This window comes from Sciurus vulgaris (genome assembly GCF_902686455.1).
Source record: "Sciurus vulgaris genome assembly, chromosome: 16".
Classification (NCBI taxonomy): Eukaryota; Metazoa; Chordata; class Mammalia; order Rodentia; family Sciuridae; genus Sciurus; species Sciurus vulgaris.
In genome coordinates, this window is record NC_136477.1 from 8093689 (window position 1) to 8108344 (window position 14656).

At 37.4% G+C, this 14656-nt stretch overlaps 1 protein-coding gene and 1 pseudogene across 2 annotated transcripts in view; both read left to right on the forward strand.

Moving 5' to 3' along the window:
- The window catches only part of LOC306646381 (uncharacterized protein), a gene marked incomplete at its 3' end in the record, with an annotated part of 42686 nt that extends 37089 nt beyond the window's left edge, over positions 1-5597 (forward strand). The window contains 1 exon segment of the mRNA XM_079115031.1: positions 5231-5597. Coding sequence (XP_078971157.1) covers positions 5231-5597 — 367 coding nt within the window.
- Positions 5598-5640: 43 nt separating this feature from the next.
- On the forward strand, positions 5641-12645 carry LOC306646382 (olfactory receptor 7D4-like; annotated as a pseudogene). Its single transcript has 2 exons — positions 5641-5734; positions 11694-12645. The product of its transcript is annotated as an olfactory receptor 7D4-like (transcript).
- Positions 12646-14656: the final 2011 nt, after the last annotated feature.

Consider the following 14656-nt stretch of genomic DNA (forward strand, 5'->3'; position numbering starts at 1 on the left):
GAGTAGTTACCAGAAGCTGGGCATTTTGTAAGTGGTATTGGAGAAGTACCACTTCAAAGTGTACAGAATTGCATTTAGACATGAGGAATGGGTTCAAGAGACTTACGGTACAGCATTCAACTACCAATAGGGATGACATGTTGTATTCATGTTAAATGTTGAACCAAGGTTAAGTATTCTTTCCATAAAACTGAAAAATAATGTTGTAATCCATATATGAATTTTTTAGATTTAAACACTGTACAGTGAAAAATATTTCTAGACACCACATGGTATATAATGCATGCCTACAATTTTGTCTGTCAATTTAAATAATGATTTAAAAACTGGAATAATGAATATGAAAAATAAGATAGAAAAAAGAAAGGACTGTATTTGTTCTATAATTTTATAAAGTTGAAACAATTCCTAAACTCTCCAAAGATTATTAGAGGGATGTATAATCAGAGGAGGTAGTTCCTGGGACTGGTTCCTTAGGGGAGAATTTATGAATTATAAGTCAAACCAGAGAAGAAAGAAATTACTGTTGGAGGAAATAAATCCATCTTTTTTTCCCCTGCTCTAGGTCCTCAGGTGCACAACTGACTGAAAAAATTTGTCCAGTCTGCTATCTCCTTCCTACCTTAGGGGTTAAAATATTTGCAGAGTGGAAAGGTAATAGAACCATATACTTAATGAGGAACTTTGAGAATTCAAACCTTTTGACAGTAGAAACTTTAAACATGCCTCTCTGGCCCCTTACTGTACTTTTCTGATCTCAGCCTCTGTGGAGACCCAAGTGGGCTTCCTGGGGACAGATCATGGAGAAGAAAAAGTTTTAGTGAAAGTCATCAGATTGAATTGATGTGTCCCAGTGAGGCTGGTGGAGAAGGAGGAGGAAAGAGGAGAGAACATGGGTGCTGGGTTTCGCCTGCAGAATGAGAATAGGAACATCATGTTTCTATATAAAGGTAAAATCCCTGTGCTTTAAAAGGACTTCAGTTCCCACCAGGACCTGTCTTCTCAAGCAGTTCTTATTTCCTTTTCTCACTCTTTGGAATCTAGAGCCTCTCTCCTGCAGGAATTATTTTCTGGAGAGTCTTCTCCACTCTTGGCTATAAATTTTTGCCTCCTGTCAGATTTTCTTCCTCCCATTATTTATTTTTTAAATAGTGACTGCAGATCTATTATGCACAAGTTATTATCCATTTAGTCCCAAAGTTGATTTTTTATTTGATATTTACTATTTTACTAGATTTGCTTTACTGATAACTGTTCTTGGTTCTATACTGTAGCCATCATCTCAACCTTAAGGTCCCTATTATATCTGCCATTAGTATCGTCCCTAAAATGGTGCTCAACATGCAGTCCAGTTTACTTCTCACATAACCAGCCCCTTGAAAGCTCAGGAAAATATTGAAGGTGGGAGCTTGGGGAGTCTGCCTTGGCATAGTCGTGAAACTAACACTAATACTGCTCTGTTTTAATATAATATCTTCTGTTATCTGTGACTTGAGGGAAAATGGTCTTTATTGGTTTGGGGAATTATTCTTGGTTTCTTCATATACCAACAGTCTCAGCCCTGATCACTATTCACACTAATGACAGGTAAATTTTATCAAATTCATGTTATATATGGTTCTTGTGGGTATGATTTCATTTATGGACCTAGTTTTGTGATGGAATACATAAATAAAATATTTATTGTAAACTGACTTCCATTCCCCAAATTGGCATCACTTATTAATCCTGGATTCTCCTCTTAAAGTAGATACAAATGCTACATACCTTGCTATTTCATTCTGTGCCTATATCCAGGCATATGACACATTGGATTTTTCTTGGTGTCATAGTTGGCATTCTGGTCTCCATACTTAATATACCTCCAGCATTTGTGTCTATTCAATACCTGCCATGTGACAGGCACTGTGTAAATCCACAGAAATACAAATGATGAGACAAAACTGTCACAACCTCAGACCCCCACGTGAACATGCATTTGCCAGTGTGAGAGGATTGTGAGGGAAGATTACAGAAATTCTGCTGTGGGCTCAACAACCCATCCCTCCTGCCTCACATCCCCACTCTCTCCAGCACACTGGCCCCCACATCTCTTCTGTACCAAGCTCACTGCCTGACAGGGCACTGTACATTCTGCTCTCCCAGCCTGAAATACTTCTGCTTTGTCATGGATGATGAAAGCATTTGTTTTTAAATCTTAAATTTCCCATTTACTTTTTCTAGGATGAATGGATTTATGTAATTTTTTATTATTTTAATTAAATGAATCAACTATGTAATATGGCCTTTTGCTCTGCTGATTTTAATACACTAGAGCCCTGCTCAAGAGCTCGGAAACTAAAACACACACGATCCCAAGTGCCTTCTATTTGACTTTCATGGTGGTTTGTTTGTTTCCTTCTTATCCATATAGTCTACCTGCTTTTTCTTCTTTTTGAAGATTTTACTTGCAGGCATTCTCTGAAAGAAGGAACTAAAGATATTTTCATTATTTAGAAATTATTAATTGTATGGCTGACAAAAGGGGTAACCAAGTGGCAATTTATAAAGGTCAGAATTGTATCCATGATAACCACCCATGGTAAATGACAGCTATGCAAGATGGATGTTTTGAGATGCTGAGAACAGAAGCTCACATTTATAAAGCATCTGCTCTGTCACAGGACCATGCAGTGGCTACATTTGTTTGTTGTGTCACTCTTCAGTCCTGCCATCTAGTATATTCTTACTACTTCTGTAGAGGGGAGGTACTTAGAATTATGAGAGTTTGATAGTTTTTTCAAGGTATCAAAGATGGTATGTTGGAGCAAAATTTTACTCCAGGAAGTTTAAATCAAGAATCCCATTTAAAAAATCAAAGCTTTATACTGTACATTGGGAGATTTATATAGCCCAAATTTCATAAATGAGGAGTTTTAAAATAATAATAACAATGATAGTTTACTGACTTCTACGGAGCACACATTATTAAACTTCAGAAATAAGATAATACCAATATCTGCATGTTTAGAAAAAAAAGGAGGCACTGAGAAAAAAATGACATCATTATATGAAGTCTCAGAAAAAAAGTTTCTTTGAATTAAAAATCCACATTGAATAACTACTATAGAGCTGCAGCATAGAGAATCGTGGAGCCTACCAAGAAAAATACTGAAAGCTCTTCATTCTTATGGGTGGCCATAGTAGCTCATGTACAAAGATGTAAAAAGGGGAATTAAAACTAGTGAGTTGGTGATAAAAGAGATTTCCGTTAATTTTTTTTATAAACTATAATTATTAGTGTACATTAATTGTACAAATTAATGAGTTTGTGATATTTCCATTTTGTAAGTGTCATGTTTGGATCACACCCACTGCTGCCCTCTTGTTCCCTTTCCTCTATCCCCATCCCCACTTCCCTTTCATCTTCACTAGCAGTCCATCTTCTGCTTTTAGATTATCTTCTTTTTTTTTTTTGTTTCTGCATATAAGAAAAATAGGCTGTGCTTCTCTTTCTGTGTCTGGTTTCTTTCCCTTAATATGGTGGTCTCCAGTTCCATCCATTTTCCTGCAAATGACATGATGTCGTCCTTCTTCCTGGTTGAGTAATGTTCCATTGTATATATGTATACCACACATTCTGTATCCATTCATTCATTGGCAGGCACCCTTACTGGTTGCATAGCCTTCCTGCTGTGCAGAGTGCTGCAACAAACATAGTTATGCAGATGTCTTGATTTGAAATCGTCAGGATGCAGTGAAAAGAATTGGAATCTTTGGCAGGTTGAACTGATGACATGAAAATGAGACTGAACACATTTACACATGCCCAGGTTTGGTGGGTATGGAAGCACAGTCAGTGGTCTTTTCTAGTGTAAACCATAAATACTTTTGGGTCCAACTCTTGAAGTTGCCTTCCTGTTGTGAAAAATAAACATAATAGAATTTAGTGTCTGGAAGACAAATATGTCTTCTTCTCTGAAGAACTTTACAGTAATATGTACTATATGTATGTAGGGAATGATTGGTTGAAAATGGACTTTTTTCCCCCAAGGGGAAAGATTGGCTTTGTAATTATAATTTTCCCTATTTATTTTACATAAAACTAGTAGAGGCTAAATATTGTATGAAGTTCTCATGTTTCTGTCAGTAGAATTAAACATATTATTACTAGTTTTGTCAGGCCAAGTTGTTCTTTTTATTTGTATCTATTTTCAAGGTGAATTTAAAATTCTATCCAAAATCTAAAAGATTGAGAAAAATTGCAATGAGATAAATATTATTTTCAGGAGGAACTGATATCTCCTGCTTAATATTTGTGCTTTTGCTGTTGGTAAGTCACCTGTTTGACTCAGGTTTAATTTCAATAGAATAAAAAACTAAAAAAAAGAAATAACCTATAGTTCTTGAAATGATTAAAGTAATTCTGATGCAGTGGTGCTAGACTAGTCTTTAGAATTCTTTTTTTTCAAACAGAATAAATAATTTATTAAAACACTGTGTGATTAAGTTTTTAATCCAGTGCTACACTGGTAAACAGTTTCCCCCTCAAATATTTAGGCAAAATATTGTTATATTTTGCCTAAAACATAACAATAGCAACATAATCTGACCTGAACTAGAAAATATCTCTGTCCTTTAAACTCAATGATTTAACTGTGAGATAAGTATAGATTTTGGTTTTCTGGATGAATCAAAAATGAGAATAATTTCAAAGGCAATCAGAATTCTATATGCCAAAAAAAAGAAAAGAAAAAAAATTCCATATGCCTGAAAGTTAGATTTTATTTACCCTGTTAGTGAACAAAATCAAAATTATCATTATTTCAAATAAAGATGCCATGAATTGTCCCTGCTTCCCATAAAAAATATCAGCAAGAAATTGAGCATAAGAGTCGGATTTTAAACTGCGCTTTATTTGTTACTATAACATTCTCTCTCTTTTTAACTCATCAACCAGAAGCATGCAAAAAGTCCTGTGATTGGAACTGTTTCCAAAGTCCCTTGTATGTAGACAGGTAAATCATACATTTCATTCCACCTGGAATTCTCTCCTTTGTAGCACTTTTAAGCAGCGTGTGTGACACATCCACAGAGGTAGGAAAGACCATCTTTAATAAATCATCATCTTAATTGTAAAGAATTTTGAAAATCAAAACTGTCGAACTGCTAAACTGTGCCTGTGATGAGTCCCAAAGAACCACAGATCCGGAGACTCTGATCTGGAGAATAGGTTCCCTGGGTTTTCTAGCCTCCGCTGGGCACCGGACAGCACGATCTACCGCGACTCCGATCTGGAGAATCGGTTCCCTGAGTGTTCTGGCCTCTGCTGGGCACTGGACAGCCCGATCTACCCGCGACTCAGATCTGAGGTATGGGTTCCCTGGAGTGTTCTGGCCTCCGCTGGGCACCGGACAGCACCATCTGCCAGGGCTGCGAACGACCGCACGGAGAAAGCTGCCTACCACTCTCGCCTGCTGATTCTTTGGACCACCCAGCCCTGTGGGCAGAGGGGGCAGCGACTGCTCCGCTTCACCCACAGGGACATGCAGCCGTCGAGGAAGGAACGATCGCACTCCCCAGACCTCAGCACAACCCTCTCCTTGCTTTCAGCTTGACGTCTAAGTCCGGCATCCACCACCCGGACCCTGCGGCGGGCGCATGTGCCGCTCTCCACCGTGCAGCTCCACGTGGCCACCGCGTTCCACTCCTGTCGCCCAGACGTGCAGCCTGTGCTCGGGAGTGGGACCACGAGGCACAGGGTTCCTCGCCCTCTTGCCTTTGGCCGCGGTGGAGCCTGAGAATTCTTAGATAGTCTGATGTTTCAAGCTGAGTCACGCTTGGAAAAAATCATGTCATCACAGTTAGATCATGTTCATATTTTACCTCAGAAAGAATATATTTGTCATGACTCTAGCAGCCCGTGTAACAGCTGGGAATCTTTTCATGACTATATTTAGATGAAGTAGTCCACTAATTCAAAACACAAGTTCTTTTTTTACCTTCTGACCATACAGATCTGATTGGAAATTAAAATTTAGGTTTATGAATTTATTCCATTAGGGCTTTCAAGAAGTTATATATATAGCATAAAATGCATGTAAACTATTGCAGTTGATATTTTCCATGCATCAGTAAGTTTTCTGATAGCCAAATGTAACTTACACAAAATAATTGAAAATTATATTTCACAAAATGGCAACAGTCATTGGATGTTCTTTATCAAACTTTTCAGGAAGTAATTTTTAAAAGTTTTTCACTTTTCTAAATTGATTTAGTAAACCTTTTACCTATGATTCTACTGAGAATAAAATCAGAGAAAAATTCCAATTCATGATAGCTGAAAAAAAAAAAAACTTTAGAATTAAACTAACAAAGGAGGTGAAAGATCTCTACCCTGAAAATTATAGAGCACTGAAGGAAGAAATTGAAGAAGACCCCAGAAGATGGAAAGACTTCCCATGTTCATGGACAGGCAGACTTAATATTGTCAGAATGACCACATTACCAAAAATGATCTACAGATTCAATGCAATCCCCCTCAAAATATCAATGTCACTATTTATAGAACTAGAAAAAAATAGTCCTAAAATTCATGTGGAATCACAAAAGATCCTGAATAGCCAAAGCAACCCTCAGGGGGAAAAAGCAAATCTGGAGGCATTAGGATGCCTGACTTCAAATTATACTACAGAGCTGTAGAAACAAAAACTGCAAGGTACTGGCATAAAAGCAGACACGTAGACCAGTCATATAGAATAGAAGACACAGAGACCAACCCACACATCTACAGTCATCTGATCCTGACAAAGTTACAGAAAATACACATTGGAGAAAAGACAGCTTTTATAATAAATGGTGCTAGGACAGCATATGTAGAAAAATGAAATTAGATCCCTATATATCTCTCTGCACAAAAGTTAATTCAGAGCAGTTCAAAAATCTAGGATTTAGAACAGAAACTTTGTAACTGCTAGAAGAAAACATAGGGTGAACGTTCCAACATAGTTGCAGAGGAAATGTCTTCCTCAATAGACTCCCAAAGCCCAGGAAATAAAACCAAGAGTTAATAAGTCATATGGCATCAAATTAAAAAGCTTCTGCACAAAAAAGGAAAAGAGCATGAAGAAGGAGCCTAAATAGGAGAATATTTTTCCAGCTATTCTCCTAGAGTATATAAAGAACTCAAAAACTTAACTACCAAAAGAAAAAAAAAAACAAAAACAAAATGAATAACCCAATCAAGTAATGGACAAATTAACTGAAAAGACACTTCTCAATGAAGAAATATAAATGGTCAAGAAACATGAAAAAATATTCAATGTCTTTGGTCATCAGAGAAATACAAATCAAAACACAGATTAATCTCACACAAGTTAGAATGGCAATCACTGAGAATACAAATAATGATAAATGCTGATAAGGATGTGGGAGAAAGCAAGATATGTCTTGTTGATGGGATTGTAAATTAGTACAATCACTATGGAAATCAATATGGAGTTTCTTCAAAAAACTAGGAATGGAACCACCTTATGACCCAGCTGTACTGCTCCTTGTTATTTATCCAAAAGGATTAGTCAGCAATCTACACAGTACATGCATACCCATGTTTATAGCAGAACAATTCACAATAGCCAAAATTATGGAACCAGCCTGAGTATCCATCTACATATGAATGGATAAATAAAATGTGATCCTTACACACAATAGAGTTTTATTCAGTCATAAAGAAAAATAAAATGTAATTTACAGGAAAATAGATGGAACTATGCATTATATTAAGTAACATAAGCCAAATTCAGAGTGTTCAGGGTCATATGTTTCCTCTGATATGTAAAAACTAGGGAGAAGAGAAGGGAAAAGGGTAGGGGATTTTATGAAAAGAGAAGGGAGAGATAGGGGAGTTGATAGAGATAGGGGAGTTGATAGAGATAGGGGATAATTGTGAAGGAGGAGAGGAGGGATTAGTCCCTTGTAAAAATTCACCTTTCCTTAGTGGATACCTTATGACTTTTAAATCAAACTAATGAAAAAGATTTTTCCAGCAGGAAATGAATCCATCTCCCACCCTGCCTCACCTTTACAGATGCAAAATAGACTGAAATTTTCCACTCTTGTTTTCTCCTTTATACGCCAAGAGAGCCAAATGCTTGGAGAATGGAAAGAAAATAGAACAATTTATTTAATGAGATGCTCTGATAGTTCAAACCTTGAGACATGAGAAAAATTAATAATGCTCTTGTGGTCACCACCTGTAGTTCTCTGTCTCAGCCTCTGTGAAAACCCAGTGGGCTTCCTGGGGAAAGATGGTAGAGAAGAGAGAGCTTTCGTGACAACCACTGGAGGGAATCACCCTGTCCCACTGAGGCTGGTGGAGTAAGAAGGAAAAAGGGAAAAAGGTGGGTACTGGGCTTTACCTCACAAATAAGAATGTTCCACGTTACTTCAGTCTGTGAAGATGGAAGTTCCTGTATTTTGAAGGCACTTTAGTTGTCATTGAGATTTGTGTCTTCTAGCTGTTTTTCTTTTTCTGTTTCTCACTCTTTGGAATCTAGAGCCTCTTCTGAAAGTGTTATTTTCTAGAGAGTCTGCAACTCTTCTCCCTTTCCTATAATTGTGAGGCCCCTGTACAGTTTCCTGCATCCCATTTATTTGCTTAGTACTCACTGAGGATCTGTTGTTTTGTTCCAAGGCTGGTTACAATTTTCTGTCATAAACCCTAATGATTTTTACTCGCAGATTTTGCTTACCATAACAGTTATTGGTTCTATATTGGGATGGTTATCATTTCACCTTAAGGTCCACACAATATCTGCCATTAGCATAATTATTTCTGCCCTTCAGCATTCATGCCGATTTCCTTTCCTCATGTTATCGATTCCTTCAAATCTTAGGAAGATATTGGAGTTAGAAGTTGGAGCAGATCCAGAGGAGATCCATGATGTTCAAAAATTTAACTCAAAGACTATCATATTTTAACTCAAATACTATCATTTATTTATTTTTCTTTAATTTCTTCATTTATTGATAGCCTCAACTCTGGCTGCAACACACAGTAATGACATATTTTTTCTCAAATGCAACTTGTACATTGTGCTTAGGAGTTATGATTTAACTTCATTAACTTAATTTTATGATGAATTATGTAAGCAAACATGTAATCTTAAGCTCTCATTTCTCAAATTGGTATTGTTAATCTTTTAAAATTAACATAAATGCATGTTACTTAACTCTCTATTGAATTCTCTGCCTATATCCAGGTATATGATAAGTTGGAAGATTTCTCTTTTGTGCTCTATTAGACATTTTGGTTTTCATCTTTATTATACTTCCAGCAATTGTATTTGTTCTGTACCTACAGTATGACAGTCATCTAAATCCCTGGAAAGACAAATGATGAGACAAAACTGTCTCAACCTCAGACCCACAGATGACTTTAATGTGCTCATATCCAGGTGGTTCACATGTTTTTTCCTCTCCTGAGAGTTCACCCAGCAGGCATTCTCTGAGAGAAGGAGCCATAGGGAGCCTGACTAATTACAAGTGCTGTACAGCAGACAAACCAAATTGATTTATAATGATCAGAATTCTGTCCATGGTTTAAGAGGACATTGACAATTGGTAACCATGCAAGACAGTTATTGAGAAGTTAGAAACAGAAGTTCATCTCTATGAAATGCCCATTGTCCATCAAGGAACCACAGGAGAACAATTAACATCCTTTCATTTACTTTCACTACTCAGTCCTACTATGTAGTGTATGCTTATGGTGTCTGCTGTAGAGGTGAGGTCCTTGTAATGAAGAGAGTTTAAATAACTTTCTCAAGACCACAGAGACAATGTGTTGGTGGAGTAAAACTCTATTCCAGGAAGTATGACTCAAGAATCCTATTTAAAAATCATATCTCTGCACTCTACATTGGGAGATTTATATATCCAAAATACCATAAAGGAATTTAAAATAACTTTAACTATGGTGATGATGTCATCTACTGAGACTCCTACTGAATACGAAGGCATTTTTAAACTTCACAACAAAGGTGTTTGCAATTACTTCATGTATATAAAGAGGAAAATGAGGCACTGAGAGAAAATGTCATATCACTATGAAGTGTCAAGTCACAGAAAACAAGATTATTTGAATTAAGAAATCCCATTTAATTACTACTGTAAAGCAGTTGCATAAGGGACCATGGACATGGCCAAGCAAGAAAAGTGAAAGGTCTTCAACTCTTATGGATGGGTCACAGCAAAGAAAAAGTAACTCATGTTCACAGATTTATGAAGGGGAATTAAAACTAGTGAACCAGTGATAAAAGAGTGGTTTATGTTAGTTTGTTGTGTTTTATAAATTACAATTATTAATGCACATTGATTGTATGAATTAATGGGTTTGACTGTGACATTTCCACTTGTGTGTACCATGTTTTGGTCATCTCCACCTTCCCTGCTGTCCTCTATTTCCCTTCCCTCTGTCCCCACTCCCCACTTCCCCTTCCACTTCAATAATAGTCCTTCTTCCACTTACAGATCATCTTTTTGTTGTTGTTTTCACATGAGAAAAATATATGATACTTTTCTTTCTGCATGTGAGTTCTTTCATTTAACATTATGTTCTCCAGTTCTACCCATTTTCCTAAAAGTGACATGACTTAATTATTATTTATGGCTGAATAACACTCCACCATGTATATACAGACCATTTTGAAACTTCGATTAATTTATTGACAGGCACTTGGAGAGATTTCTTAACTTTCTTAATTGTAGTATTACAATTATAAACACAGGCATGCAAATCTCTCTTTTTTATGCTGAGTTCATTTTCTTTGGGCATATATTCAGGAATGGTATGTCTGGATCAAATAGTAGTTACTTATTTTGTTTTTCAAGGAGCCTCATACTGTTTTCCATAGTGTTTACACTAATTTACAGTCCTACCAGCAGCATTTGATGGTTGATTTTCTGTCATATCCCTACCACCATTGTTTATAGTTTCATTTTGTTGATAATAGCCATTCTGACAGGAGTGAATTAGATTCTTAATGCAGAGGGTAAAAGATATTAGTTCTTTTTTTATATTTATTGGTCCTTGTCAAAATGTCTCTGTTCAGTTCTTTTGCCTACTTATTGATTAGATTACTTGATTTTTTACTTTTAAATTGTTTAAGTTCTTCATATATTCTGGATATTAATCCTGTGTTCGGTGAACACCTGGCTAACATTTTCTCCCATTATGCAGGATGTCTCTTTACTATTTTATTTTCTCTAATGTGCAGAAGATTTTTAGTTGGATATAATCCCATTTGTAAATATTTGCTTTTATTTCCAAAGATATTGGAGTCCTACTTGGGAAGGGGTTTTCTGTGCCAATATTTCCAAGTGTTTCTTCTGTTTTCCTCTAGTAGTTTCAACTCTTCTGGTCTTGCAGTAAGGTCTATGATCCACATGAAGTTGTTCTTTTACAGGATAACAGGAATCTCAATTCAATTATCTATATTTGGATAGCCACTTCTTGATTTCTGATAATTTAAATAGAGTCTGAGAGATTATATATTTTAAAAGAAAAATTAGCTACTGCTACACTGAGAAAGTCACATTGGAATCAACACAGCATATGTTGTAGGACATCCAGCCAAGGGTGGTGTTGTAAAGTAATAACAAAGTGAGACTCCAGCTGACTGCTGTTTGAACCTTGCTTTTACCACCTTCCCCAGAAGATAACACTGGATACATTCAAGCAGAGAACCACACTGGCTTATCACAATTCCTCCTCCTGGGCCTCTCAGATGATCCAGAGCTGCAGCCCCTTCTCTTTGCACTTTTTCTGTTCATGTACCTGGTCATAGTCCTTGGAACCTACTCATTATCCTGGCCACCAGCACTGACTCCCACCTTCACACACCCATGTACTTCTTCCTCTCCAACATGTCCTTCATTGACATCTGCTTCATCTCCACCACAGTCCCAAAGATGCTGGTGAACATCCAAGGAGAAAGCAAATATATCTGCTACACAGAATGCCTCATTCAAGTGTATTTTTTAAATACTTTTTCTGGAATGAATGGAAAATTTTCTACTGACAGTGATGGCTTTTGATCACTTTGAGGCCATCTGTCACCCTCTGAACTACAGAGTCATCATGAACCCCTGGTTCTGTGGACTGCTAGTTTTTCTGTCTTGGATCATCCTGTTCTGGATTTCTCTGAATCATATTCTCCTAATGAACTGACTGACCTTCTCCATAGGCACTGAAATCTCACATTTCTTCTGTGAAGTGGCTCAGCTTCTCAAGGTGAGCAGCTCTGACATCTTCATCAATAACTTGTTTGTGTATATGGTGACTGCCCTGCTGAGTATGATTCCTAAGACAGGGATCCTCTTCTCTTACTCTCAGATTGTCTCCTCTTAACGAAGATGTCCTCCATTGAGAGCAAGTATAAAGCATTTTCCACCTGTGGGTCACACCTCTGTGTGGTCTCCTTGTTCTATGGAACAGGACTTGGGGTTTATCTCAGTTCTGCTGTGGCCCATTCTCCACAGGGAAGTACAGTGGCCTCAGTGATGTACACTGTGGTCACCCCCATGCTGAACCCCTTCATCTACAGCCTGAGGAACAAGGATGTGAAGGGGGCCCTGGGGAGACTCCTCAGCAGTGCAGCCTCTTGACCGTGATGGATCAATGATCTCAGAGGCAAGAAGACATTGTCCCCGCTAAGACCAGTGTTGTGAATTTCAGTATCTTTCCCCCCCTAAAATAACATATAAAGTGATGACATAGTTTCCTCAAAAAATGTTACTTGGAAGTTAATGTTTTTCACATTAATATGAATGTATTCCTGATTTCTCTAGAGACAGAAAAATGAAAATTATTAGATCAAAGAGCTCCTCGTGTCGGGACTTTTTCTCCTTTACCTGTATGACCATATTCATCCTGGAAAGACTTCTTTGAGATGTTTTATTCCATTTACATAAATCTGAATGTACGAAACTGAGACTGGGATAGAGTATAATTGTAAACTGAAGCTCCTACTTTGAATATCCTACTTTTTGCAACGATGACTGGATATTGCTCATGGAACCCCGAATCTTGCTTTAGAGTGGGGGTGTTCACTTGATTCCTGGTGATATAATGCCCAGGATAACTCTGAGATATTGCTGCATTCTTCTGATCCTTGTTCTTTGCTTTTGTCTACCTTTCCTTTCCTTTTCCTCTTTCATCCCTCATTCCCTCCTTCCTCACTTTCCTCCTTCCCCTTGGCTGTTTGGTTGGTTAATGTCAACTCTCTCTCTGCCTTTCGATTGCTGAGTAATGTTTCATATTATGTACATACCATGAGTTGTCTGTCTGTTCATTAGTGTGGATAATCTCCATCTTACAGCTATCGTGACTGCCACTGCCTGCGTATGTGCACACCTTTATTGTTTAAGTACAGTCACGTGCTGCATTATCAGTGTTCTGGTAAATGTCAGACTGCACATATGGTCCCGTATTACATTGCCTGGTAATGTCCTGGTCATGTTTCCTTATGAGAGAGCCCTTTCAGAGTTTCAACACTGCCTGATCATGCACTCTCAGAACCTGTCTTCTTTAGGTATATCATCAGTTTTTGGTAATACATATTGGAGTGGGACTTCTGGATCACACGGTAATTACATGTTTTTCCTTCTAGCTGGCATATTTTACATTACAGAATATGTGAAGTTTCTGGTTTTTTTATACCTTTGTCCACACTCGTCATTTTTAATTTTATAAAAAGTACAGTATTCTATTGGCAGGGAAGCAGCATTGCATTTTGCTTTTGATTTGTATTTCCCTATGAGTAATTGAGCACTTTCAGGGGCTTGTTGCAGTTAATGTATCTTCTGTGCAGAAATACCGTGGGATGGAACATTCAGCAGTTATATAGTTTGTACCCTTGTTTCTGATTTTTTTTATAATGTATTTTTTTTATAATGTATTTTTTTTATAATGTATTTTTTTATTGTAAACAAATGGGATACATATTGTTTCTCTGTTTGTACATGGCGTAAAGGCATACCATTTGTGTAATCATAAATTTACATACAGTAATGTTGTTTGATTCATTCTGTTATTTTTTCCCTTCCCCCAACCCCTCCCACCCCTCTTTACCCTCTATACAGTCTTTCCATCCTCCATAGTTGCCCCCTTCCCTAACCCTAACTCTAACCCTAACACTAACCCTCCCCTACCCCCATTATATGTCATCATCCACTTATTAGCAATATCATTCGTCCTTTGGCTTTTTGAGATTGGCTTATCTCACTTAGCATGATATTCTCCAATTTCATCCATTTGCCTGCAAATGCCATAATTTTATCATTCTTTATGGCTGAGTAATATTCCATTGTATATATATACCACAGTTTCTTTATCCATTCATTAATTGAAGGACATCTAGGTTGATTCCACAGTCTGGCTATTGTGAATTGATCAGCTATGAACATTGATGTGGCTGTATCTCTATAGTATGCTGATTTTAAGTCCTTTGGGTATAGGCCAAGGAGTGGGATAGCTGGGTCAAATGGTGGTTCCATTCCAAGTTTTCTAAGGAATCTCCACACTGCTTTCCAGAGTGGCTGCACTAATTTGCAGCCCCACCAGCAATGTATGAGTGTACCTTTCTCCCCACATCCTTGCCAACACCTGTTGTTGTTG